Source organism: Jaculus jaculus, chromosome 7 (assembly GCF_020740685.1).
Source record: "Jaculus jaculus isolate mJacJac1 chromosome 7, mJacJac1.mat.Y.cur, whole genome shotgun sequence".
Classification (NCBI taxonomy): Eukaryota; Metazoa; Chordata; class Mammalia; order Rodentia; family Dipodidae; genus Jaculus; species Jaculus jaculus.
Window position 1 is genome coordinate 116,052,162 of NC_059108.1, and position 25,006 is coordinate 116,077,167.

At 42.7% G+C, this 25,006-nt stretch overlaps 1 protein-coding gene across 1 annotated transcript in view; it reads left to right on the plus strand.

The window, feature by feature from the left end:
* Window positions 1-25,006, plus strand: part of Prkch (protein kinase C eta) — a 269,722-nt gene that overhangs the window by 82,677 nt on the left and 162,039 nt on the right. Inside the window, exon 2 of the mRNA XM_004649245.2 lies at window positions 11,829-11,892. Within this exon, the coding sequence (XP_004649302.1) occupies window positions 11,829-11,892 (64 nt within the window). The remainder of the gene's footprint in view (window positions 1-11,828; window positions 11,893-25,006) is intronic.

Genomic DNA, 25,006 nt, shown 5'->3' on the forward strand with positions numbered 1-25,006 from the left:
GAATGGGGTGCTGATTTGGGCCTCCCGGACCACTGACTAATGGGACCAGAACCGCCTCCCTTTCACGTGCCCCAGTACAAACGTGCCTTCCTTTGGCAACTCCTGTCCCCACCAGGAGCCATCTTGCCACCCCATCTGGCTGGTGCTGCCCCCTCTGGGCTTGGCAGTGAGGAAGCTAGGCTAGAAGGCTAGGGTGGGCAGGAGGTAACTAGCACCCTCAGGTGTTGATGCCTGGTTCTCCAGAGAGCCAGTGACGTGATGACCTCATGTCCCAGGAGCCAGGGCAGGCTGGCTTTGGGCCAAGCAGCAGGCAGCAGGCAGACCCTCAGGCACAGCGCAGTCATAGGAGCCTCCAGGAAGGCTGGTTTAGTAGCAGTGTGGGATTTTTTTCCAGCATCTGAATCTTGGCTTGGCTTCCGCCGCTTGTGTGACTTCGGCTCATTCTGTGACCTCATCGTGACTCCATTTTTCAGTCTGTATAATGGGCCTAGAGACATTGACTCTTGAGATCGTGAAGGCGTGGGATAATGTAGAGGCCCAGCTGCCCAGGATGAAGCCGTTTTCTTTATTAGAGAACATGGCTGGGCATCACCTTTATAGGTTTGCTTCTTTCTGGAAGAGCTTGTACTCTCTTTGTTAGCCTCAGAGTTTCTACTTTAGGAAGATGGAGAAATGGTTTGTCGTGATCTTGTTCTCAGGGTCCTTTGTTACTTATCCCCCATGAAAGACGTAGAAAGGCGATAGAAAGGGGCCACACAGCCAAGAGTTTCCATTCTATTGACTTCTCTTCCACTGAGCCTAGGTGAACCTTCTACCTTTTGCTCAAGTAATGCTCTTTTTTTTTTTTTAACTTTCTTTCTTTTATTTATTTATTTATTTTTGGTTTTTCTAGCCCAAGCTGACCTGGAACTCACTATGTAGTCTCGGGGTGGGCTCGAACTCATGGCGATCCTCCCACCTCTGCCTCCTGAGTGCCAGGATTAAAGGCATGCACCACCATACCTGGCTTTTTTTTTTCTTTTAAAAGTGATAGATCCTTTTGCATATTTCAGGCTAAGATGAATGCTAAGGAACTAGACGTTTCCTTCTGTGATCAATTCTAATGCCTTTTGTGAAGGGAAATGTTTGTAAATTACTACCAGTTAATTAAATGAGTATTTCCCTTGAGTCCTGTGCGCAGGCTTGGTTCCAAGTCCTGTTTAAAATCATGGGTCATTAGAGCTAGAAGGGTTTTGAGACAACACCTTCATTTCATAGTCAGATGGGCCAAAGATGTAAGTGACTTGTGCAGTTTCTGCAAAGTGGTGTCAAGATATAGAAGACAAGCATCTGGAGAGAATATAGGAATGGGATTCTGGGGACCAGTTGGCATATCAGGCTGAGTGCAATTCCTAAGCAGCAGGGCCTTGTCCATGTAACCTTGATATGCCTGAAGTGCTTTGATTGATTGATTTCTTTATTTTATAAAATGCTTTCACATACTGTTTTATCTTGCAAGAAATATTATCATTCTTATTTTATAGGAGAAGGCATTGACATAATCCAATAAATTTTAAATCCATCTCATTAGACTAAATCATCTCCTATTTGTTGAATGGGTACTTGGCTCAAGGAATCCTGTTTGGCCCCTGGGGAACAAAGAGCCAGATGCTTAGAGCTTGCAGACTTACTGCAAGTGCCAAGATACAGGTGTTTGCAACGTGAACTAACTATTCGAGGGTAATAGGTGGGCATTAAGATAGCAGATGGGATGGGACCTTGTGACGGGAGAGATCTCTCTGACACGGGCAACCATCCCTTCCTCCTGTGCCTGGGCTGTGTCCCCTCCTAGTCCCAGGTGTGCTGGGTGAGCAGTCCCAGGTGGCAACTCTGGGAAATCCTGAGCACCTGGCAATGTCCCCAGTCCTGAGATTCCTCCAGTGAAGGTGTGAGTGGAAGGATGGGCAGTTGAAGTGAAGAAGCAGAGCCTAGCGGAGCCTAGAGCAGGAGCAAAGGTGTGGCTCTGCAGCGGATGGAGGGGGTGGGTCTGGCTCGAAGAGCATGTGCTCAGAGTGGAGTTTGGAAGGGAAGCTTGGGTAGATTCGTGGGGAAGCAACAAGGGACAGTGTTACTGAAAGCCTGGGGAAGCAGGGTGCTTTATTCCGAAGGCTCCATGAAGCTCCAGAGGCTTTGCTTATGGGTGGGGCATTGATGAGAGTGGACTTTTGAATGAATTCTCGGGCAGTCAGGTATGTGCAGTGTCTGCTTTACATGTGGGGCAGGAGGGGGATTTCAAGGCTGGGGGACAAAGGAGGAGAGAGGGCATCCCGCAGGAGTGGGGCCTCTAGTGCTGCACAAAGTAGAAAGACAACGACCCTCAGAGGATGCCCAGGCAGATTTGATTTTGAAGAGTTTGAACCCGGGAGCCTAGACGAGTGATGGAAACAGTGATTCCAGGCTGATGGCTGGAAGCCTTAGGAGGTGAATACAAAGGAAGAGCCATTTAAAGTCAGGTCAGCTGCTCAGAGAGCATCGAGCTCAGGGTTTCCAGGTCACCCCAGAACTTTAAAAAATCGCAAGTGCCTCCCTCATACATTTTCCAAAAAGAATTCAGTCTGTACATTGTGGGTGGAGTTTGGTGTCTGCGTATTTAACACCTCCCCTCCCATGATCTGTGGCACAGAGAGTTTGAATGTTTTGCCTAGTCATAGACCAGAGAGGGCAGCATGGGTCCTAGCACCCAGGTCTTCTCTGGCATGGCTCATTAGTCTGGACAGGGAGGTGAGGAATTTAAGCAACATGGATACGTGTGGGTGCAGCCTTCCTTCTTCCTGAGAAGGAAGGGCCCTTGGGACTAGAACTCAAGGGACAGTTTGATGTAATGATGCACTGAGGGTTAGTTAGCCACAGGACACTTGGCTCAGAGGCTGCTACTTGTGTGCTGGGTTGATCTTTGGTGACTCGAGCAGCAGAATGGAAGGAATTCAGGGAAGGGGCCTGGGGAGCTAGTTCAGCTGGCATAAGCATGAGGACCTGCCTTGGATCCCCAATACCAATGTATACACTGGACATAGCGGCACATGCCTGTAATCACAGCGCTGGGGAGACAGAGGCAGGCAGATCCCTGGAGCTCGCGGGCCAGCCAGTCAAGCCCACTCAGTGAGCTCTGGACTAGTGAGGGGCCCTGTCTTAAGACAAGGGCAGCCTACCTGAGGAAGACACCTGAAGTGCTTAGCTGGCCTCCATGCATGCATGTGCCCACACACATACAAATACACACCCACACCCCCACACACATGCACATGCAGAGATAAGAATTCAAAGTGTGCAGACTTTGCAGATGGACAGTCTGGTGAGTAGGTCAAAGAGGAAGCAGAAGCAAAGGACTCGGGGCAGGGGGGTGCGATATTTTGATCAAGGGAAGGATCAAGCCAAGTTAGTTCCACCATGCAGATCACAGTATGTATGTACACTGAAGAAAGGAATGTCTCTGCAAAAAATGGTGCTGGGAAACTGAGTATTCATATGCAGAAGAGAGAAGAGAGAGGCCAATCTCTTCTCGCCATGTGTCAAAATCAACTTCAACTGGATCAAAGACATGAAACTTTGAAAATACTGGAAGAAAAATATAGGAGACTTCAGAACGTTGTCTGGGCAAAGATTTTGGGTGGGTGATGACCCTAAAAACAAAGCCAACAGGGCTGGGCGTGGTGGCGCATGCCTTTCATCCCCGCACTCGGGAGGCAGAGGTAGGAGGGTCGTCATGAGTTCGAGGCCACCCTGAGACTACATAGTGAATTCCAGGTCAGCCTGAGCTAGAGTGAGATCCTAACTCAAAAAACCAAACAAGAAAACAAAACAAAACAGCAACAACAACAAAGCCAACAAAAGCTGAAATTGACAAGTGGGATTGCATCAAACCCAAAAGTATTTGCAATGCAAAATCTGCAGTTTTGGTAACTGAAAATTGCTAGTTGTTTTGCACTACTTTATTATGTTGGGTGTCTTGTCTTTCTTAGGCTTTTAGTTAGCTAATGAATGAATACATTAGACACTTCTGGGTTTTAGTTGGGATTTTACATAGCTTACATTTTAATTCTTTGGTTCTTTACTATTTCTATTAGCCCATTGCATTATTTTAATAAATGTTATGATATCAACCTACCAAAAAAAAAAAGACTATTTGCAATGCAAAAGAAACCATCACCAGACAAGAGAAGCAGTTACAGAACAGCAGAGAATATTTGGAAGCTAGTCAACCAGCAAGGGGTTGATTTCTGGAATATATAAGGAACTGAAACAATTTAACATAAAAACTCAAATAATCTGATTTAAAAATAGATCAATGACCTAAGTAGACATTTCTCAGAGAAGGACGTACAAATGGCCAAGAGGATAAGAAAAAAGGCTCAATATCACTAATCAAGAAAATGCAAATATAGCTCACTCCATTCAGGAAGGTTATTACAATAAAACAGCAAATGCTGGTGAGATTATGGAGTAGGGACACTTCCTGTCCTTGTAGATTTGCCTAACCCGAAATGTTTCATATAAATGTGACTAAATTCATTTACATGGCATAATGTTTTCAAGTTTTATCCACTCCTCCTGCCAGCCCACATCTGGCCTTTTGCAGTAGACTTCTAGCTGCCTTTACTGCTGCTGGAAGTGTATTTCAAAAATTAAAACTTAGCTGGGTGTGGTGGTGCATGACTTTAATCTCAGCACTTGGGAGGCAGAGGTAGGAGAATTGCTGTGAGTTCAAAGTCACACTGAGAATACCTAGTAAATTCCAAGTTAGCCTGGGCTAGAGAAAGACCCTACCTCAAAAAACAAATAAATAAAAAAATAAATAAAATAAATAAAATAAAAAATAAAATTTGACCGTGGGACTTCCTAACTTGGAATCCTTCAATGTTTCCATCCCCTTCTTTGGTGGTTTGAATGTAAAATGTCCTTCATAGCTTCATGTATCTGTGACTAAGCTGTTGGCAGTGGAGCCTTGCTGGAGGAGGTGTGCTGCTGGGGCCAGGTCTTGGGTGTTATAGCTGAACCTAATTTGCCACATGTATTCTTTTTACTTTCTCCCTGATGCCTTGGATGACATCTGGCAGTCTCCTGTTATGACTTTCCCACCATGATAAAACTACCCTTTGAAACTATGACCTGAAATAAACCCTTTCCTTCTATAAGCTGCTTCTGGTCAGGTGTTTTGTCCAGCAATGAGAAGGTAACTGCTCTGCCTTCTGTGATGCTGTCCAGACTTTGGCATGGCACGTAGTCCTAGACCCTGTGTCCCTTCCCACCTTACAGCTTTAGCTACCCCACACCCCTCAACACATAACCCCCATTCCCAGCCTCTTCAGCTACCCCACACCCCTCAACACATAACCCCCATTCCCAGCCTCTTCAGCTACCCCACACCCTTCAACACACATTACCCCCATTCCCAGCCTCTTCAGCTACCCCACACCCTTCAACACACATTACCCCCATTCCCAGCCTCTTTTGTTTGTTCATGTTTTTTAGAGGTAGGGTCTCACTCCAGCCTAGGTTGACCTGGACTTCACTCTGTAGTCCAGACTAGCCTCAAACTCATGGAGGTCATCCTACCTCAGCCTCTCAAGTGCTAGGATTAAAGATGTGCACTACCACACTTGGCCTTCCCAACATCTTTTAATTCCTGTATACTTATTTATTTATTTATTTATTTATTTATTTATTTATTTGCAGGGGATAGAGAGAGGGAACATGCACATATTCCAGGGCCTGTTGCCACTGCAAATGAACTCCAGACACATGTGCCATTTTGTGCATCTGGCTTTATGTGGGTACTAGGGAACTGAATCAGGGCCCTTAGGCTTTGTAGACAAGTACCTTAACTGCTGAGCTCTCTCTCCAGCCCCACTGTATGCTGTTTTTAACAAATACTGCTACTAGGATCCCTGGATATCCATATATACAAGAATGAAATTAGATTCCTATCTCATAAAATATATACACATCAACTTTCAATGGTTCAAGACCTAGATGTTAAAGACAAGACTATGAAATTATTAGAAGAAAGCCTTGTATCACACTCCTGACTATGAGGACTTTTTAAAGATAATATCTAAAGTACAAATGAAACTACATCAAAATTTAAAACTTTTAAAAAATTTTTATCAAAGTAGGGACTTGCTCCTGCTCTGGCTGACCTGGAATTCACTATGCATTCTCAGGCTGGCCTCGAACTCACAGTGATCCTATCTCAGCCTCCTAAGTGTTGGCATTAGAAGCGTGAGCCACCACACCTGACTCAAAATTTAAAACCTTTACATTACAATCAATACTGTCAACATAGTTAAAAAGGCATTCCATAGAATGAGAGAAAATATTTGGGCTGGAGAGATGGCTTAGTGGTGAAGGCACTTGCCTGTAAAGCCTAAAGACTCATGTTCAATTCTTCAGAGCCCATGGAAGCCAGATGCACAAGGTGATGAAAGCACAGGGTTACATATGTGCACAAGGTGGCACATGCATCTGGAGTTCAATTACAGTGGCTGGAGGCCCTGGCATGCCAATTCTCTCTTTCTCTCACTCACTCACATAAAATAAAAAGACCAATTTGTTGGGCTTGCTGCAAAATAAATAAATAAATAAAATATTTATGGATCATGTGTCTGTTAAAGGACTTGTATCTAGAATTTATAAAGAATTCTTGCAGGGCTGGAGAGATAGCTTAGTGGTTAAAGCATTTGCCCTTGAAGCCAAAGAATCCAGGTTCAATTCCCCAGGACCCATGTAAAGCAGATGTACAAGGAGCACATGCATCTGAAGTTCATTTGCAGTGGCTAGAGGCCCTGGCGTGCCCATTTTCTCTGTCTGTCTCTCTTCTATCTCTCTTTGCTTGCAAATAAATAAATAAAATAAAATAAATAGTTCTAACAACTCAGCAATAGAAAATGACCCCCCACCTGTTTTTGAGGAAAGGTCTTGCTCTAGCTGAGGCTGACCTGGAATTCACTATGTATTCTCAGGCTGACCTCGAACTCACAGTGATCTTCTTACCTCTGCCTTCTGAGTGCTGGGACTAAAGGCTTGCACTACCCTGACTAGCAATAAACCCATTTTCAAATGGGCAATGGATTTGAATGCCCACTTTTCCAAAGAAGATATACAAATACAAATGAGCAATAAACATGTGAAAAACTGTTCATCCTCATTAGCCATCACAGAAACACAAGTCAAAACTGCAATAAAAAAATAATAAACTACGATGAGAAAGCATTCTTTACCCAGGAGCATAGCTACAATCAAAAAGACAGACAGTGGGCTGGAGAGATGGCTTAGTGGTTAAGGCACTTGCCTGCAAAGCCTATGGGCCCAGGTTTGATTCCCCCAGTACCCACATAAGCCAGATGCATGAGGTGGTACATGTATCTGGAGTTTGTTTGCAGTGGCTGGAGGCCCTGGAGTGCTCATTCTATCTCTCATTCTGTCTGCCCCCCCCCCAATAAATACACAAACAAGATATTTTTAAAAAGACAGACAGTAGCGTCAGGTGAGGTATTGTGGTCCTTGTGTATTGCTTGTGGGAATATAACATGGTCAGTCAATTAGAACCCATAGTTTAGTAATGTCTGCATATGTGAAGCATCGAATTTGCAGAAGACTTAACCATCAAACTCCACATATGTCCCCCCAAAACCTGAAAATATATGTTCATACAACAACAACTGACCAAAATGTTGTTCAATCCGCCAGTTGATTAAAGGGTAACTTGTGAGATATCTATACAATGGGATATTATTCATCAATAAAAGTAATGAGAGAGAAGTGGGAAAGAGTGGATTTAGAAGAGACAGGGAGAGTAGATTTAATGGTGAGGCACCCAGTTTCTGGTTAAATGATGGGATTTAACCATGGGAATGACAGTGGGTATGTTGATTCATGGGACCCTAAGATAGAGATTTTCATAGAAGGACATTTACAGGTTTGGGGCAAGGTCTGTGCTTCTCAATAATTAATGTAACCTGACACTGTCCCTCATTATCAGCCTAGACTCTCTTAGAGGTTCCACTATCCTCTTCTCTATGACTCATACTACGAAGCTGAAAATCTCATTTCTTGGGGGAAGAGGATTGCAAGTGTTTGTATGAGCGCAGTTGTGCATAAGCCATAATGTACGCATGGAGGTCAGAGGACAACTCGGGTGTGTTGGTTCTTGCCTCCCACAAGGGACCTTGTTGAAGCAGGGTCGGTCACCTTGTTATTCTCCATGGCGTGATGGGGAAGACAGGGGGAGGAAGGGGGAGAGTGGCACACTTGCAGAACCTGGAGAAAGTTTGAAAAGGTGAGCGGAAAGCCAGGAAGGAGTGATATCCTTGGTCCTGAGCAAGTCTTGAAGAAGGAAGCTGCCAAGAGGCTTGGATGCTGCAGAGAGGTCAACTGTGATAAAGAGGGACCCATCTTTGCATTTGGCAGTGTATTGGGATGAGGCTGTAAGAGGTGCTGTGATGGAGAAGGCAGAGCATAAGACTATAAGTGACAGCTCACGGAAGGAATGCGTATGGAATTCCTGTGAAACTCTTCATTTCTTATCTTTTCCTAATGACATGGACAAGACTTTATGGTGCAGGCGATAGAAAATCTTGCTCAAAGTGGCTGTTGAAAAGGAATTTTCAGCTCCACTGAAAAGTTGAGAAGCGTCAAGGATGACCGGATGTGTCGCTTGAAAAGATATCAGACGAGGTCTTCCTTCTCTCAGATCTCTCCTCTTCACTTCTCTGCTGCCATGTGGTCACAAGGGTACCGGATACTTCCAGCTTTATGTCCCCCACCATGTATTGTCTCTTTCTTGTACATCCAGAATTCCTAATTGGATCTACTTAAATTTTGTGCCCAAACTCGAATGAGGAGCAATTGAGGGAAGGGAGTCAACCGTTGTTCGGATAGCCGCGTACAGGGGATGTGTCAGGTCCGGGCTGGCGTTCCGACTGCGGGGGAGCCAGCGCTCTGAGTAGCTAAGCTGAGCTCGCGTGTGCGCACCAGAGCAGGAGCAGCATGCCAGCTGAACCATTCAGACTACATGTGAAGGAGAGGTGGTTCTCCAAGGTCACACGCTGCTCCAGAATCAGGAATGGACGCTGTAGAGTGAGTAGCCACTAGAACTGCAGAGACAGAACTGGAGTCAGTGAGTCAAAATTATTGACCTCGTGTATTTCTGCTCATAGAGAAAGAGCTTCCTATGGAATACAGAAATTAAATAGGCCAGCTGTTGATGTAATCAGCTGACTGTCAGTTGGGATATCTAAGCAAAGATAACAGCCTATCATCTGCTGTATGACCTCTAACACCTCGTGTTTTTCTGACATGGTAAGGATTTCATCTTTACATTAAATCCAGTGCTTTCTTACGTGTATACCAAACTGTGACAAAAGTTTCATGAAACTGCTTTTCCTTAAGACTTTTAGTATGTTTATGGCTTCCGTTCTATTTTATTCTACTTAAAAATCCTGTTGTACCCACCTGATTGTTTTCATGTCCCTCTAAATGAATCTTGACCTGCTGTCTGTGAAGGCCTGTTCTTAGGTCCCATGTCTTAATACATCTGCCTCAGGGGGACCAGGCTGGAAGATGAGGTTTGAACTTGGCTTGGCCACCCCAATGGTGGCATGGGTCAAAAACGAAAAGGCAGCCAGGCGTGGTGGCACATACTTTTAATCCCAGCACTTGGGAGGCAGAGGTAGGAGGATCACCATGAGTTCGAGGCAACCCTGAGACTACATAGTGAATTCCAGGTCAGCCTGGGCTACAGCAAGACCCTGTCTCAAAAAACAACAATAATAATAATTAATATCATTATTATTATTTATTTATTGAAGAGAGAGAGAATGGGTATGTCAGGGCCTCTAGACATTGCAAATGAACTTCAGACTCATGCACCACTTTGTACATCTGGCTTATATGGGTTCTGGAGAATTGAACCTGGGTCCTTAAGCTTCACAGGCTAAGTCATTTCTCTAGCCATGCCTTTTTGTTTGTTTGTTTGTTTCTCAAGGTAAGGTCTCACTCTAGCCCAGGCTGACCTGGAATTCATTATGTACTCTCAGGGTGGCCTTGGACTCTTGGCGATCCTCCTACCTCTGCCTCCAGAGTGCTGGGATTACAGGCGTGTGCCACCACACCTGACTAAATAAAGAATTTTCAAAAGTGAAAAGGCAAGCCTATTCTATATGTATGAGCTCCTGATGGTCGGTGGTGTTGCATTGAGTGTGCGCACGTGCATGTGTTTTGTTCTCTGACAGGCCTGCGTGTTAAAGGTGAGCAAGTAGCTTTTAAAAATAATATAGTTTTGACTTGTGACATGTCAAGGCAGAGAGCGGAGTAAGTTAGGCACTACCATCCTGTTTAGTTATCTCTCCAGAGAGCTCTCTTTTCAGAACTGTTCAATAGAGGTTCACAAGGAGTGTCAAGGTACATAAGAGAACATTGTAAGTTAAGGCTCACCGTGATGCAAGGCAGCTGCTTTGTGTCTGGGGGTGGTTTACGGTATGGTAACCTCACTTGGGACAGATTTCATGGAGAGAAAGGAAGAATTATAAGAACAGTTTCCCACAGTGTAGAGGGGAAACTTGTTGAGCCTAAAAGCAGTTGTCTTTTACTTTTGAAAAACAAAATTGGAGTGGGATGAAAGAAAACAAAATGTGGGGAGGTGATCTAGGATTAACCTAATATATTTTGGGGGTCGTGTTTACCTGTAGGTACAAGCAAAAGAGTGAATTGTACTATTAAGCCAGGCCAGAGTGGGCTGCATAACTGTGACCTAAACTCTCAGAGAAGAAACGAGAAGCCTTGCATAAGGCAAGCGCCTTGCCTGTCCCCGCACCATCGGCAGCAGAGTCAGCCCAGAGCCCCAGGTCTGCTCTCCAGTGCACCATTTGATTCCCAGCTCATTTAAATTTCCCATCCTTTCTCAAATGGCCATCCAGGTCTACACTCAGCTTCACAGGACTTTCCTCTTGCAGATGAAAGGTCAGAGGCTGGTGTTGAGCCATGAGGTGGCTCTGACTAGATGTGGTTTAGAACATTTGTAAATGCATGCCTTTGAGTCCACAGCAGCGTTTCCACATGTAAGTGTTCAGTGAACTTCGCATCTTGCTGGGAGAGGGGCAGCGCGTGGGGAGCAGAGCACATCTGTAGGGCACGTTTCCCTCTGCAGGAGACATGAGGGTCTGGGGGGAAGGGAACGGGAGTGTGCAGAGGATAACCATGAGGAAAGACTTCAGGCTGCCTGACTTGCAGCATGCATGCCCTGATGTCTCAGCGGATGGAGAACTTGAAGGGCTGTTGAGAGTCTTGTGAGCAGCAAATACCGGCAGATGCCATGCTTGTACACTTCTGCTCCTTCCTTATGACGGGTGACTGCGGCGAAAATGCACACAAGGGCTCTTTGTACTTTTCACCCCACTAAACTCAGCTTTGTGGTTGGCTGTGCCACATTCACGCATCACCTTGTGTGTTTCCATTGTTTCTACATCTTACATACGTGTCACGTGTTCCGCTCTTACTAGAGGTCTGTGTAAGATATGGATGTCTCAGAAATGCTTAGCAAATGCTTCTCTGCCTCCAGTGAGGCGGCAGGAGGAGAGAATAAAATTAAAGAGAAGGGAAGCTCTGAAAGTACAGAGTTTATTTTAAGACCGGCTTTTCAAGATTTCTTGAGCCTTCACTCGTTCCATTGACCCTCTGATGAAAGATTTTAGACTTGAGTCATGGTATGATTTATGTTCTCAGACCCCTCTGTAGAGAATTAAGATACACAAAAGTACTTTAACATTAAAGACACAACTTTCTTCTCCTTCCAGGTGGATCTGGAGCCCGAGGGGAAAGTGTTTGTGGTGATAACCCTAACGGGGAGTTTTTCTGAAGGTAAGAGTGAGTTTTCAGTGGTTTCTTACATATGTGTAATTTAAGTTCATAATTAGTAGGAATTTCCATCATGGCAATGATAAAAAAGTTATTTTGCAAAAGACCCTTGAAAGTCACCATCTTAGCTGGTCTGTGGCTTAGATGGCCAAGTTGTCTGTACTTGGTAGATCTGTCTTGTGTTTTGTCATGTCGCTGAGGTTTTGTTTTTATAGATCATCATCTTAGCTGAATTTCTATTGCTTCGTTTAAATCATGCCTATTAATTCTACTTAGGAGTTTTCGTTTGGTGCCAGCCTGCTAGCTTGCCTCTGAATGTCTCCAAAACAAACTGGAGGGTCGTGTTCTTTTCTCTATAATCTCTATTTTACTCTTATCTTTAAAGAGCATCTGCGCCTCATCCACTGCTACCAATCTCTTCTGCTAGCGGGGCATATTTTTAATTGAGTAAAATTTATATATGGTGAAATGAAAGGTCTGAAGTGAATAATCTGAATTTCAGCACATCCAGACAGAACACCCCGTCACTCAGAAAACTCTCTTATTCCTTTGTTAGTCACTCCTGCTGCACAAGGCAAGAAGCATAATGCTTTCTTGCCCCAGAAAGTAGTTCTGTCTATTCTAAAAGTCATGTAAGTGGAACTACACTGGATGTTTTCTCTTGTCTGCGTCCTTTTGCTCAGCATCATTTTATCTTTATTTTGGAAAATGATCCATTATGTAAGGACAGGATACATTCGTTTGCTTTCTCATCTTGGTGAGCTTTGTGGGGTGGCAGTTTCCTTATCATTATCTATTATGAACAATAGACCAACACTTAACATTTTATAGTTTTTTAAAATAAATATACACTTCCATTTCTCTTAGGTAAATGGGTAGAAGTAGAATGCTAGATAGGAATATATTTAATTTTGTAAGAATCTTACAAATGGTTCTCTGAACTCAAATTTACAGTGATCCTCCTACCTCAGCCTCCTGAGTGCTGGGATTAAAGGTGTATGTCACCGCATGTGGCTCCCCTAGTTTTTTTTTTTTTTTTAGCTTTTCGAGGTAGGGTCTCACTGTAGCCCAGGCTGACCTGGAATTCACTATGTAGTCTCAGGGTGGCCTTGAACTCATGGTAATCCTTCTACCTCTGCCTCCCAAGTTCTGGGATTAAAGGTGTACACCACCATGCCTGGCATCCCTAGTTTTTTTTTTTTTTTTTTTTTTAGTTTTATGAGGTAGGGTCTCACTTTAGCTCAGGCTGACTTGGGATTCTCTATGTAGTCTCAGGGTGGCCTTGAACTCACGGTGATCCTCCTACCTCTGCCTTCCGGGTGCTGGGATTAAAGGCGTGCACCACCACGCCCGGCCCTAGTCATTTTTTAACTGATTATTTTCTTGTTTCAATAAAGTATATCACAGTCCTGAAGACATGCTTTGGAAAGTTTTCTAGTTGAAATTTTATTACGTTTATTCTTTGTTTCATATATATTTTGATATATATTATATTTTCATATATATTAGATTTTAATATCTATATTTGCAAATATAGATATTACATTTTGATCCTGTGTGCCCCCTAAGTCTCACTTTGTTCCTTTTTCTCATCTCTTACTCTTACTACTTAGTGGCTGTGCCACCAAAGAGAGTGAATCTCCTTCCTAGAAAACTGGCTGTCATTAGATCATTAGGGAGAGGCTGCCTTACCCCTGTCCTATCTACAGTAGAATGGTGACTGGCCCCGGGAGAGCTCATGATTGCCACGGCCCTGTCATGTCCACATGCAGAGTTCCATGGACCTCCGCCCCGTCCACCAACTCTTCCCTCCTTTCTGTTCTGTCCTCCACAGTGTCCCCTGAGCCTTGGAGGTACTGGTGCGTGTGTATCCTTTAGGGCTGAGCACTCTTTTTTTAAAAAAATTTTTTTCTTTATTTATTTGAGAGTGACAGACAGAGAGAGAGAGGCAGAGGGAGAGGGAAAGAGAATGGGCGCGCCAGGGCCTCCAGCCACTGCAAACAAACTCCAGACGCGTGCGCCCCCTTGTGCATCTGGCCAACCTGGGTCCTGGGGAATCGAGCCTTGAACCAGGGTCCTTAGGCTTCATAGGCAAGTGCTTAACCGCTAAGCCATCTCTCCAGCCCGGGCTGAGCACTCCTATCAGTCACTATTTTCAGCTCTTGACCAGTTATGACTCCCTGCAATGACCGCCCGTCACTGCAACAACAACAACAAAACAATCTTGTCTGTTTGGGGCTGAGAGTAGAACCGATCAGTGGATGTAAATAGTTAGGAGGTAAATATTTGCAACAGATCCACGTACTAATACAGAAATAGCAGATTCTTCCTTGGGCCTGTTTCTCCCCAGTGATGGGCTTTTGACACGGTTTTCAGTACCAGGCATGTATTCCCTCCTGTGGAGCAGGCCTCAGATCCAATCATAGAGTTGTCAGCTAGTTATTTTAAAATGTATTTTCCGTATACCATAATTATTTGTGTGAGGATTAGTTTATTAAAAGTTTTCCACCATTACGAAAATCCCTTGAGAGTTTCAAAGCATGTGGTTTAATCGTTGGCATACTTAGTGTTGGCATTTTGCAAATTGGAAACACTTTCTTTGAGAAATGTATTTTCTGTTCTTTTCATATGTGGATGAAAAATGTTTTAGCGTTTGGTTTTTAACTATGTTGTCTCAGCCCGTTTAATGCTGGCTTTTGTGCAGTATTGAAATTTGCAGAAAATTTGGGATAGTTGGACATGCAAAAAATATAGGTATTTATGTTTGAAGTTTATCTGTTTGCCCTCAGCTCTTTTTATTTTGCTTGCTACCTAGGACATAGAGAATTTGGGGACAAACGTTGGTGCTCCTTTTTTGTGAAATAAAAATTAATGTAGTATTACAGAGCATTGTTGATAGAAATTTCTCACAGTGCGCGTGGAACATGGGTCAACCACAGCAGAAAAACAAAACAAAGCAAAACAAAACAAAACAAAACACACATCAGTGAGAAAAGAGTCCAGAAGGAGGAGTGTGTGAGGCGCAGAGCTGTGGAATCACCTTTCTGCCTTGCATTACCAGGGACCAGTGATGTTAAGGCCTTGTGTGCCATACCAGGTGTGATTCATGCTGCCCTCATTCTGTGACTCTGCTCGAGCTAGGACTGGATGCTCTCCTGTTGTATCCTTTGTCTTTGCACTGACAGGAAAATGCACCTGGAAGGAAGAAATGACAAATGACTGGTGGGGGGCGGGATTCTTACTTGGTCAAGTTCATCTCTGGCCATGGTACCTCTCCGCTAAGCACAGCCTTCCTTTTCCTACTCCAGTAAGAATACAGTGGTCTTCTTGGTTTAGGAACAGTTGCTGCTAAGTGAGATAATGGATTCACGGACTTACCTATACTACAACAGTAGTGGTTGCTGTCTTGGTATTCTAGCCTAGTTCTATATTTTAAAAGATGCAGCAGCTAGAGAGATGGCTTAGTGGGGAAAATACTCGCCACTCAAGCATGAGGAGTTGAGCTCAGATTTCTAGCACACACGTGCAAGCTGAGTGCAGTGGGATGACCTCGTGGGAGAGTCTTTTGAGCAGGTTTGGCTACATCCGTTGCTCTACCAGCATAACTATATTATTTATTTATTTATTACTAGCACATAGTAATTATGTTTCATTTTGATGTTTTCAAACAGTTTTTTTTTTTTGTTTCTTTTCCCTCTTTCCCATTTAATCCTCCAAATATAGTCTCCTGCCTGCGTTCATACCATCAGTAGCATCTTTCATTCCCAAAAAGGGTGCCAGGTTAGGCAGCAAATGCATGGTTAGACACCACTACCATGTTCCTAGAAGTGAAGGGGTGCCAGGGAAGAGTTTGAAACAGAGAAACAAGATCTAGTTTGAGGAGGTTTAATAGTTTGGACAGCCACTAGGAGACAATGAAATTGTCTAAAGGAAAGGTTGTCAGGCCTGAGTGGAGTTGGAATATGAGGAGAGAGCTGGGGTAGCACTGAGAACAAGGCGGTAGTGAAGTCAACAGGACCTGGCGTGCACTGGACGTCAGGAATGAAGGCGGCATCTCAGGTGGTGTCAGATCATGTTCTGAGGTCGTCACCAGCAGGGAAAGGTTGGAGTGGAAAATGATGTATTTAGCCTTGATCTGAAGTTTGGAGATGCTGGTGAAGAACACAAGTAGAGAAGTCTAGGTGGATTGAACCTGATAGTCTGGGGTTTGCCCAGATGCTTGGGCCTGTGCTCTAGATGCCAGTTAGAATTCGGGACCTGGATAGAGAGACCCACTGAAAGGAGTTAGAGAACTGGGCCTGACCGACAGTGGGGTGCTAACACTTAAGGATTTTTGTAACTTATAATACATTAGAAGCCCAAACTCTGAAGATTCACTTACTGAACACCCCCATTACCCATGTCATCATTACTCCAGAAGCCATATTTGAGTGCTTACTGGATGCGCCAAATCATATAACATCTTGCAAGTGGATATGGAACTGTTTGATAGTGAAGACTGAGGAAAGAATAGAATATCAAAGACTACAGAGCCAGGCTTAATTGGTGGTAAAAATAGTTTTCTTTAAAGTTTGTTGATACCATGTGCTATATGCAGGTTTATGTTTGATGCTGGGATGAAAGAAATAAAAATCTGCAGTAAGAGCTTTTCATGGAAATAAAATGGATCCAGAAAATCTGCGCCCACATTACTTCATGGAAGTCTCGTGCAGAGCTCCAGCCTGGAATAGAAACTCAGGTTGTTCATCTTGAGAAAGGATGCCCTCTTTTTTTTTTTTTTTTTTCTCGAGGTAGGGTCTCACTCTAGCTCATGTTGACCTGGAATTCACTATGTAGTCTCAGGGTAGCCTTGAACTCATGGTGATCCTCCTACCTCTGCCTCCCAAGTGCTGGGATTAAAAGTGTGTGCACCACGCCGGGCTCTGTTTTTTTGTTTTTGTTTTTGTTTTTGAGGCAAGCCTAATAGACTGGCCTTTTTTTTTTTTTTTTTAATGAGAGAGAGAGAGAGAATTAGTGCAACAGGGCCTCCAGCCACTGTAATCGAACTCCAGATGCACATGCCACCTTGCGCACATGTATACCCTTATGTGCTCTGTGTCACCTTGTATATATGGCTTATGTGGGACCAAGAGAGCCGAACATAGGTCCTTAGGCTTCCCAGGCAAGTGCTTTAACCACTAAGCCATCTCTTCAGCCCAAGGATGACCATTTTTGATAGAGGCAGGGTTCCATGAAGAGTGGAGGCAGATGGAGGCAAAGCTGAACGGGTTAATTATTTTTTAATTTTAAAAAATTTAATTATTTTGAGGAAGCTGTCCAATGCCAATCTTTCCTTTCTGGAGCTTGCAACATGATTAACATTTTAATCGAGCCTGGATTTGTGACAGCGGTGACTCGGGCCTTGCGTCACTGTCACTGTATTGCCTCTGTGACTGTCACTGTGTTTGGCTGGTTTTCACTTGGAGCAGAATAGGGAAAAATGTTGAAATAAAGAAAAGTGATGAAAATATATCAAAGTAGGTTCATAACTGCTTGTAAGGGAATCAACAGAAAGACATTAAATTCTGAAATTCCCTCATTTGAGGCAGGATCATAAAGATGTTGCTGACCTACCATGTTATCAAGAAATACAGTGGGCTGGAGAGATGGCTTAGCGGTTAAGCGCTTGCCTGTGAAGCCTAAGGACCCCGGTTCAAGGCTCGATTCCCCAGGACCCACGTTAGCCAGATGCACAAGGGGCGCACGCGTCTGGAGTTCGTTTGCAGTGGCTGGAGGCCCTGGCTTGCCCATTCTCTCTCTCTCTCTCTCTCTCTCTCTCTCTCTCTCTCTCTCTCTCTGCCTCTTTCTCCCTCTGTCTGTCACTCTCAAATAAATAAATAAAAATTAAAAAAAAAGAAATACAGTGTTGCGTTTCAAGATTCTGAGATAACTGTCTGTATAGATGAAGTTCTTGTGGGCTCAGGGCGCCTCAGTCTTGAGTGTCTGGCTCTCAGAGTGAAAACCAGACACACCAGCTGATGAAAGCACACTACCTGAGCGGTGAGGGAATCTGGCCAGGAAATCAGCCTGATCGCTTTCAGATCCAGCCTCATGTTCCAAGTAAGTACAGGGGACAAGTGAACACTTGAAACACCAGGACATGTATATCAGCCAGACCATGGGGGCATTTTACAGGAAGAGAGACTTGGTTTCTTTGGCCACAGTTTGGAAGCACAGAGTAAGAACCAAACAGCAGAATGAAAGATATTTTCACCAGGTGTAATGTGTGGACCATGCTCATCCCTGTTCAAACACAAACTGTTAAAGAGACAGTGATGCCTAGGGGACTAATAAGTGGCAACAGTGATTGGAGATGTGATAATTTCATGAAACCATAAGCTTTTAGGTATGATTGTGGCATTGTGGTTGTTTGAAACAAAAAAAAGAGCATCTAAGAGTCGGGCATGGCGACACACGCCTTTAATCCCAGCACTTGGAAGGCAGAGGTAGGAGGATCACCATGAGTTCAAGGCCACCCTGAGACTACATAGTGAATTCCAGGTCAGCCTGAGCTAGAGTGAGACCCTGCCTTCAAAAAACCAAAAAACTAAAACAAAAAAAAAACAAAAAAAAACAAAGACCATCTATTTGAAGTGCATTTTGAAATACTATTGAGCCGATACAGCATTTGGGTTTACTACTGAATTCAGTAATGCAGAACTGAGCATCCACAATGACTAGATTCTTGAAGCTGAATAGTAATTACATGCTATACATGGATTTATTATGCCTTCTTGTCTAATTTTGCATGTGTTTGTAATTTTAATTAATTAGAAAGTAAAAGTGAAATAAAATAAAAAAATTAAGAGTATCTATCTTGGGGCTGGAGAGATGGCATAGTGGTTAAGCGCTTGCCTGTGAAGTCTAAGGACCTTGGTTTGAGGCTTGATTCCCCAGCACCCACGTAAGCCAGATGCACAAGGTGGCACCTGCATCGGGAGTTTGCAGTGGCTGGAGGCTCTGGTGCGCCCATTCTCTCTGTCTCTCTCAAATAAATAAATAAAAATAAAATAAGTTTAAAAAAAGAACATTTCTTTTTTGTTTTACACTTTCAAATCTTTATGATTTGAATATCTCTTAAGAAAAAAAGAAGCTTCATTACCTGTATGAGATCTAATGAGATTTTAATTTTGAATTCCTGTACTTTTCTGCTTTATAAATTGAATCTGGAGGTGGGTATTTGAGGGGGGGCAGGGAACTATTTTATCCTTAATTACCAGTTTTTATGTATTATGCAAAAGTAAGTTAAAATTTAGGTGTCTAAAGGACTTTAAAGAAATTTTAAATGTGCTAAATAAGTGTTAATCTGTGAGTCAAATATTGCAGGTAGGAAGGGTTGAGTAAGAGAGTTCCTTTCATTCTGTCATGAAGTTCTCATGCATAATCAGTGACAAGGGGATGGGCTCCTAACAATTACATAACAATTTGCAGCCGCAAAGCTTAGTGTGAAGATGGTTCCCCAAGCTAATCAAGTAAATCAAAAGAGCTAATAATAGAAGCTTCTTTCTAGAGTTAGGGAGACAAAGGCTCCAAAAGCTTGTTGCTGCCCTGATCCAAAGTATATATGACAGTATTCTTACCAGCTCGCAGGGGGAAATACTTCTAGAACAAAGTCTTGCAAAACAGTAAGTATTTGTGAATTTGAACCTTGTTTAGGAAAAAATATATATATTTGCTTTTGCTAAAATGTTGCATTGCCTGTCTCTTGGACTTTATTTGGAACGGATACACATTTCTCTCAGGACAACACAGAAAGTCACTTGGGCATTGGTACCCTGGCATACTCACGTAGGCAGTGCACCATGTGCAGAATATGATTCTGATCTTTCTCTTGCTGTACCTTTACCTCAGTTCATACCTCACATTTCCAGTCTCAAACCATCGGCTCACAGTAACGCTGTTCTCTACTAAAGCATATGAAGACCAGTGAAGTGTGTGCGTTACTGCTGAACAGCCGCAACCCACCATTTCACACTGGATTTTCTGCTTCTAATGCATGCCATGTTTCTGAAGAAAAACAGTTACCTCTGCTGGTGGCTAATTTATAGTACTCCTTTTCCATGTTTCAAGCCCAATGACTGCTAGGTTGAAGACAGAGGACAAGTAGAGAAGAATTGAAGGCTAGTGGTTCTGGAGGCTGAGAAGTCCAAGATCAAGGGGTTTTGTGTGATGGCCTTTTTGCAGCTTCTTAATATGGCTGAGGCATCCCACAAATGAGAAAGTGAGAGAGGACAAGAGAGGATTGCATTCACACTTGTAATGTTGGTAATGATACTCTTTTAGGACAGCGAAGTCCTCAAGACTTAACTGCCTCCCGTTAAGTCCTCACCTCCAAACACAGTTGCATTGAGGTTGAAGTTTAGTACACATGTTCTTTGGGGTACACGTCAAGTACAACAGGAGGCGTTACAGTGTTCTGTCTTTAGTCTACCCTGAAAGAGAACTGCTTTCAGTGATGGCATAGACCCACCTTCAGAGTCTTATCTTTGTCTTTTTAATCAAGTCTTCCTGGGATTTCTCTTCCTCCAGCCTGAAGATCACATTGGCCTGAGAAAGGTGCAGTCTTTTCAGACATCAGATATATGTCAAGAGCTCTTAGAAGATTGAGTTTAAGATTTACCCAATTTTAACTGACACCAGTGAATTCTCTTAAAGTAGAACCTTCAGCTAGAACTCAGAGGAAAATAAAAATGTAATAAAGAAATCCAACTTAGAGCATGATAGCTGCATTTGCCTATTTACTGCTTGATCTGCTTTCTTACATGATTGCTGAAAACCAAGAAGTGGTTTTGTTGAAGTTTTTTTTTTTTTTTTTTTTTTTTTTAATGGGGTTTAAAAATGCAATCCTGTAGAATTCTGAGAATTATAGAGCTATTTTTCAGTTCTGGAGTCAAATCTATTCTCCATATAATATTTAGATGTAATTTGCCTCTTCAACTGTTTGGACATTTACCCTAATGATGCAGAAGAATGATAGGTAAAACTTGAGGCACCTCAGCACAAATCAGACCTCAGTATATTCACTTGCTGGGGGTAGGGGGGGCAAGTTGGTTTCACTGAATGTCCTTGATAAAGTAGTCCACATGATTAATCTTAGTAAAGCTTAACTCCGTGACATTCTTTTTTTTTTTTTTTTATGAGAGAGAATTGGCACACCAGGACTTCCAGCCACTGCCGTCGAACTCCAGATGTGTGTGCCACCTTGTGTGCATGTGCGGCCTTGTGCACTTGTGTCACCTGGTGCGTCTGGCTTATGTGGGACCTGGAGAGTCAGTCATGGCCCCTTAGGCTTCATAGGCCTTAACTACTAAGCCATCTCTCCAGCCCTCCTTGACATTCTTGTGTGACAGAAAGGGACACATTCACACAGCAGGTCTGCTACATGCTGAATACTGTTGTCTCAAGGAAAGCCCTGGTGTACGTGAAGTCATTTCCTGAGCTTGCCATTTTGTTCACGGAACACTTTAGAAGAGTGAAGGCGAACTGTAGTTATGCAACTTGGGAGTCTGAAATATTTTCCTTACAATGAGTAAAGGAAGACTGTTAGTTCAAGGGAAACAATTGCAAGTGTTTGGCACCAATGATAAATCAAGCCCTTCAAATCCTAGTTAAAATTTTGGAAAATTGATCTCCACCATTCTAAATTTTATAGATTCACAACAGTTGAAAAGTCTTCTCATGAGTCTGCTGTTGATACTGACTCAAAATTGTGATTTTAAAAATAAGGTAATGAGATATATCAAGTTGTGAAAGAGCTGCATGACTCGGTGAAGACATAATTTCAAAATGACCAACACAAGATGTTACAGAGCCGTTATAACACTGATAAGATAGGCTAATGAGTTTTAATATAAAAATATGAGAATTTTATGCTCCACATTGGAACCAACTTTAAAAATTACCATTTGTTGAGTTTTGATGTATCAAAGAAGAATTTTCAAATTAGCTGGAAAGCTATAATGATGCATTCTCTCTGAAGCTGGATTTTATTTTTATTCTTCAACCAGAAAAATACTAATGTATAAAGTGCAGAAACAGATGTAAGAATGCAGCTGCTTCTTTTAAGTCATGCTTTAGCTTAATTTGCAAATTGTAAAACAATGTCACTCATTATTTTTTGTTTTGCTTTATAATATATACTTGCTTTTCATTAGAATGTTATATTAAAACACAGTGAGTTTGTTTTTTTGCTGTTTTATTTAAGCCAATGGGCATAATGTTAACATTTAAGTTTCTAATTTGATCAGTAATAAAATAATAAGTTCAAAACTTCGAGTCTTCAGTAATTTTTAAGATTATAAAGGCATCCTTGAGCAAAAAAAAAAAAAAAAAAAAAAAAAGAAAGAAAGAAGAAAAAGAAAACAGATTTCTAGGCTTATTTTTCTAATAACCCAAAGTTTAGTGATCATGAGAGAAAGAACTAACAAATATTTGTGTATATTATATTGAGGACTGAGGACAAGTGACATAGGCAGCAGGACTATACATTGATTGACAATTTCTGTAAATATAGACAATAAGGGGCTGGGGCAATGGCTTAGTTGCTAAAGCACCTGCTTGCAAAGCCTAAGGACCCATGTTCAATTCCCCAGTACCCACATAAGACAGATGCACAAAGATGATGCATGCATCTGGAGTTCATTTGTAATGACTAGAGGCCCTGATGCACTCATTCTCTTTATCTGTCTCTCTCTTTCAAGTAAACAAATAAATGAATAAATCTAATTTTTAAAAAAAATATAGACGGATGGATATATGATAATCATAATCCCCTTCCACCACTCCCTCTTTCCCCTTCCCAAATCTCTCCTCCGCTGAATCTGTTCTTTCCAACTAACTAGTCTGTCTTCTATTTTGATGCCATCATATTTTTTCCATTCTATTAGGTTGTTCTTGTGTAGATAGCTTCAGTCACTGTGAGATCATGAATGTCAAGGCCACTTTGTATTTGCAAGACAGCATGGTAAGCAGTCGTCCCTTCTTTTGGCTTTTACATTCTTTCCGCCACCTCTTTTGCAATGGTCCCTGCACCTTGAAGAGTATTATAGAGTTATGTCACTTAGTGCTGAACACTCCACTGTCACTTCCCAGCACTTTGACCATGTTTGAGTCATACCAGGGTCCACGGCTATATGAAAAGAGAAGCTTCTCTGACAAAATGAGAGTAGCATTAATATATGGGCATAAATCTAAGTGTTCAGAGGGCAGTTTTATGGTCATAGTATATCCATTTAGCCAGATGGAAGTAGTAGTTTCCCCCTTAGGGTTTATGACCTTCTGAACCATAGGCTTTTGTTTTTGTTTTTTCAAGGTAGGGTCTCACGCTAGCTCAGGCTGACCTGCAATTTACTGTATAGTCTCAGGGTGGCCTCGAACTCATGGTGATCCTCCTACCTCTGCCACCCAAGTGCTCGGATTAAAGGTGTACATCACCACACCCGGCTAACCATAGGCTTTTCACTAGGTTTTCAGTACCAGCCATGAATTACCTCTCAAGGAGCGAGCCTCAAATCCAATCTGAGAGCAAGTTGCTTTCTCCCAAAACAGTCATGCCACCATTACACCAGTTGGTACAATTTGCCTGGTTGGCCAGCCAGAAAGCTTGCAGGGTCCACTGCTGGTTAAGACAGTTGATGGACTTTTCTTTTCCCAAAGGCTGTATGCTGCATAAATTCTGTTTTTAAAGCCCTGAAATTTTGTAATCATTTTTACTGTGCAATGTATTTGTTTTGTAGCCAGTTGTAGTTATTATAAGTCTGTTCTCATAAAAATAAGGTCAGGAAGTAGCACTAAAACAAAAGCCTCTGGCGGTTTCTAGGTTAAGAGAGGCCTGTGGCAGGTGGTGTCCTGAGAACTCTGTTTAACCTGGGCGAGCAAGGCCTCCGCAGTTCTGAGCAAGCGGTCAGAACACAAAGAGCTATGCCTCAAAACCAGCGCAAGGTCAGAGAGTCGCCTGCTCCACCGCACGCTCCTTGCAATCAAGGTTCTTGCGAAGCAGGGGCTAACTGCTTTTAAATTGTCTTTCGAACTTTAATTCTTTCTTCACTGAACTTATACTAGCATGGCATTCTGTCAGTGGAACTGCAAGCTGAGTAAAACAGAAATGATTTAATTTTTTGATAGAAAAGCTAATTGCCCCAGCATTTCTCTTAATACTTTTTAACTTCAGTTTTTATTCCCTGCAGCTCCTTATCTTTCTGCTTTTTGTTCAAGTGAGCATGACAGCAGAAAGTCTATTATGTCAGCTAGTTATATTAACGCTCTTTTTATGAGGTTTCGCCAGTAATGACAGTGTCCATGGGTAGATGAGAGGTGGGAAGACACATCCTTTTTTTTTTTTTTCCTTTTCTTCGCCCCTGAACCTTGTCTTCAGCAGTATGATTTTATGCTGGTGGGTTTCATTTGTGGTCTCCATCTCAAGTGAGTACTGGATGACCCCTGCCTGAGTTGAGAGGTGTGGGAAAAGAGGCCTGGGCTTGCAGACCCACTCTGTGTATGTCAGAGATCGCATTAGATATTGTATATGAAAACTTAGTTCTCACTTTATTTTGATGAAAATAGTTGCTGGCTCTATGAATTTGTATTTGTCTACACAGTATTCTGAATTGAACAATACTTCCCGAATGATTACCACGTCAGACCAGTGTTTCAAATGATCTATTCATCCATCCATCCATGAATATACTCATGCACACACACATTACTTATATGTAAAATTATGTCATTGATGTTTATATTCATTCATATGTGTATACATGTACTTACTAATGATGCTGTTTTATTCTTATAGAGCTTAAAATTTGGTGAGAGTAGAGACAGAAAATTCGACACATTGATAGTGTTGCCGGTTCTGAGAGCAGTGGAGCCTTATCTTAGGGGTTCGAGTGCTGGACACTCAGTGGTCACTAGAACGCTCCAAGCCAGTGGCTTTCTTGAGTCTGTTGTCTCACAACCCACAAAGAACTGACAGGTGTGGACAAGGTGAAAGAGCAAGTTGAGTAAAGCTTTATTCTTGGTAAAGCAGAAAGCTCCCAGGCTGGGAAGCACCCCAAACACTTGGCTACTGGGACCAGGGCTT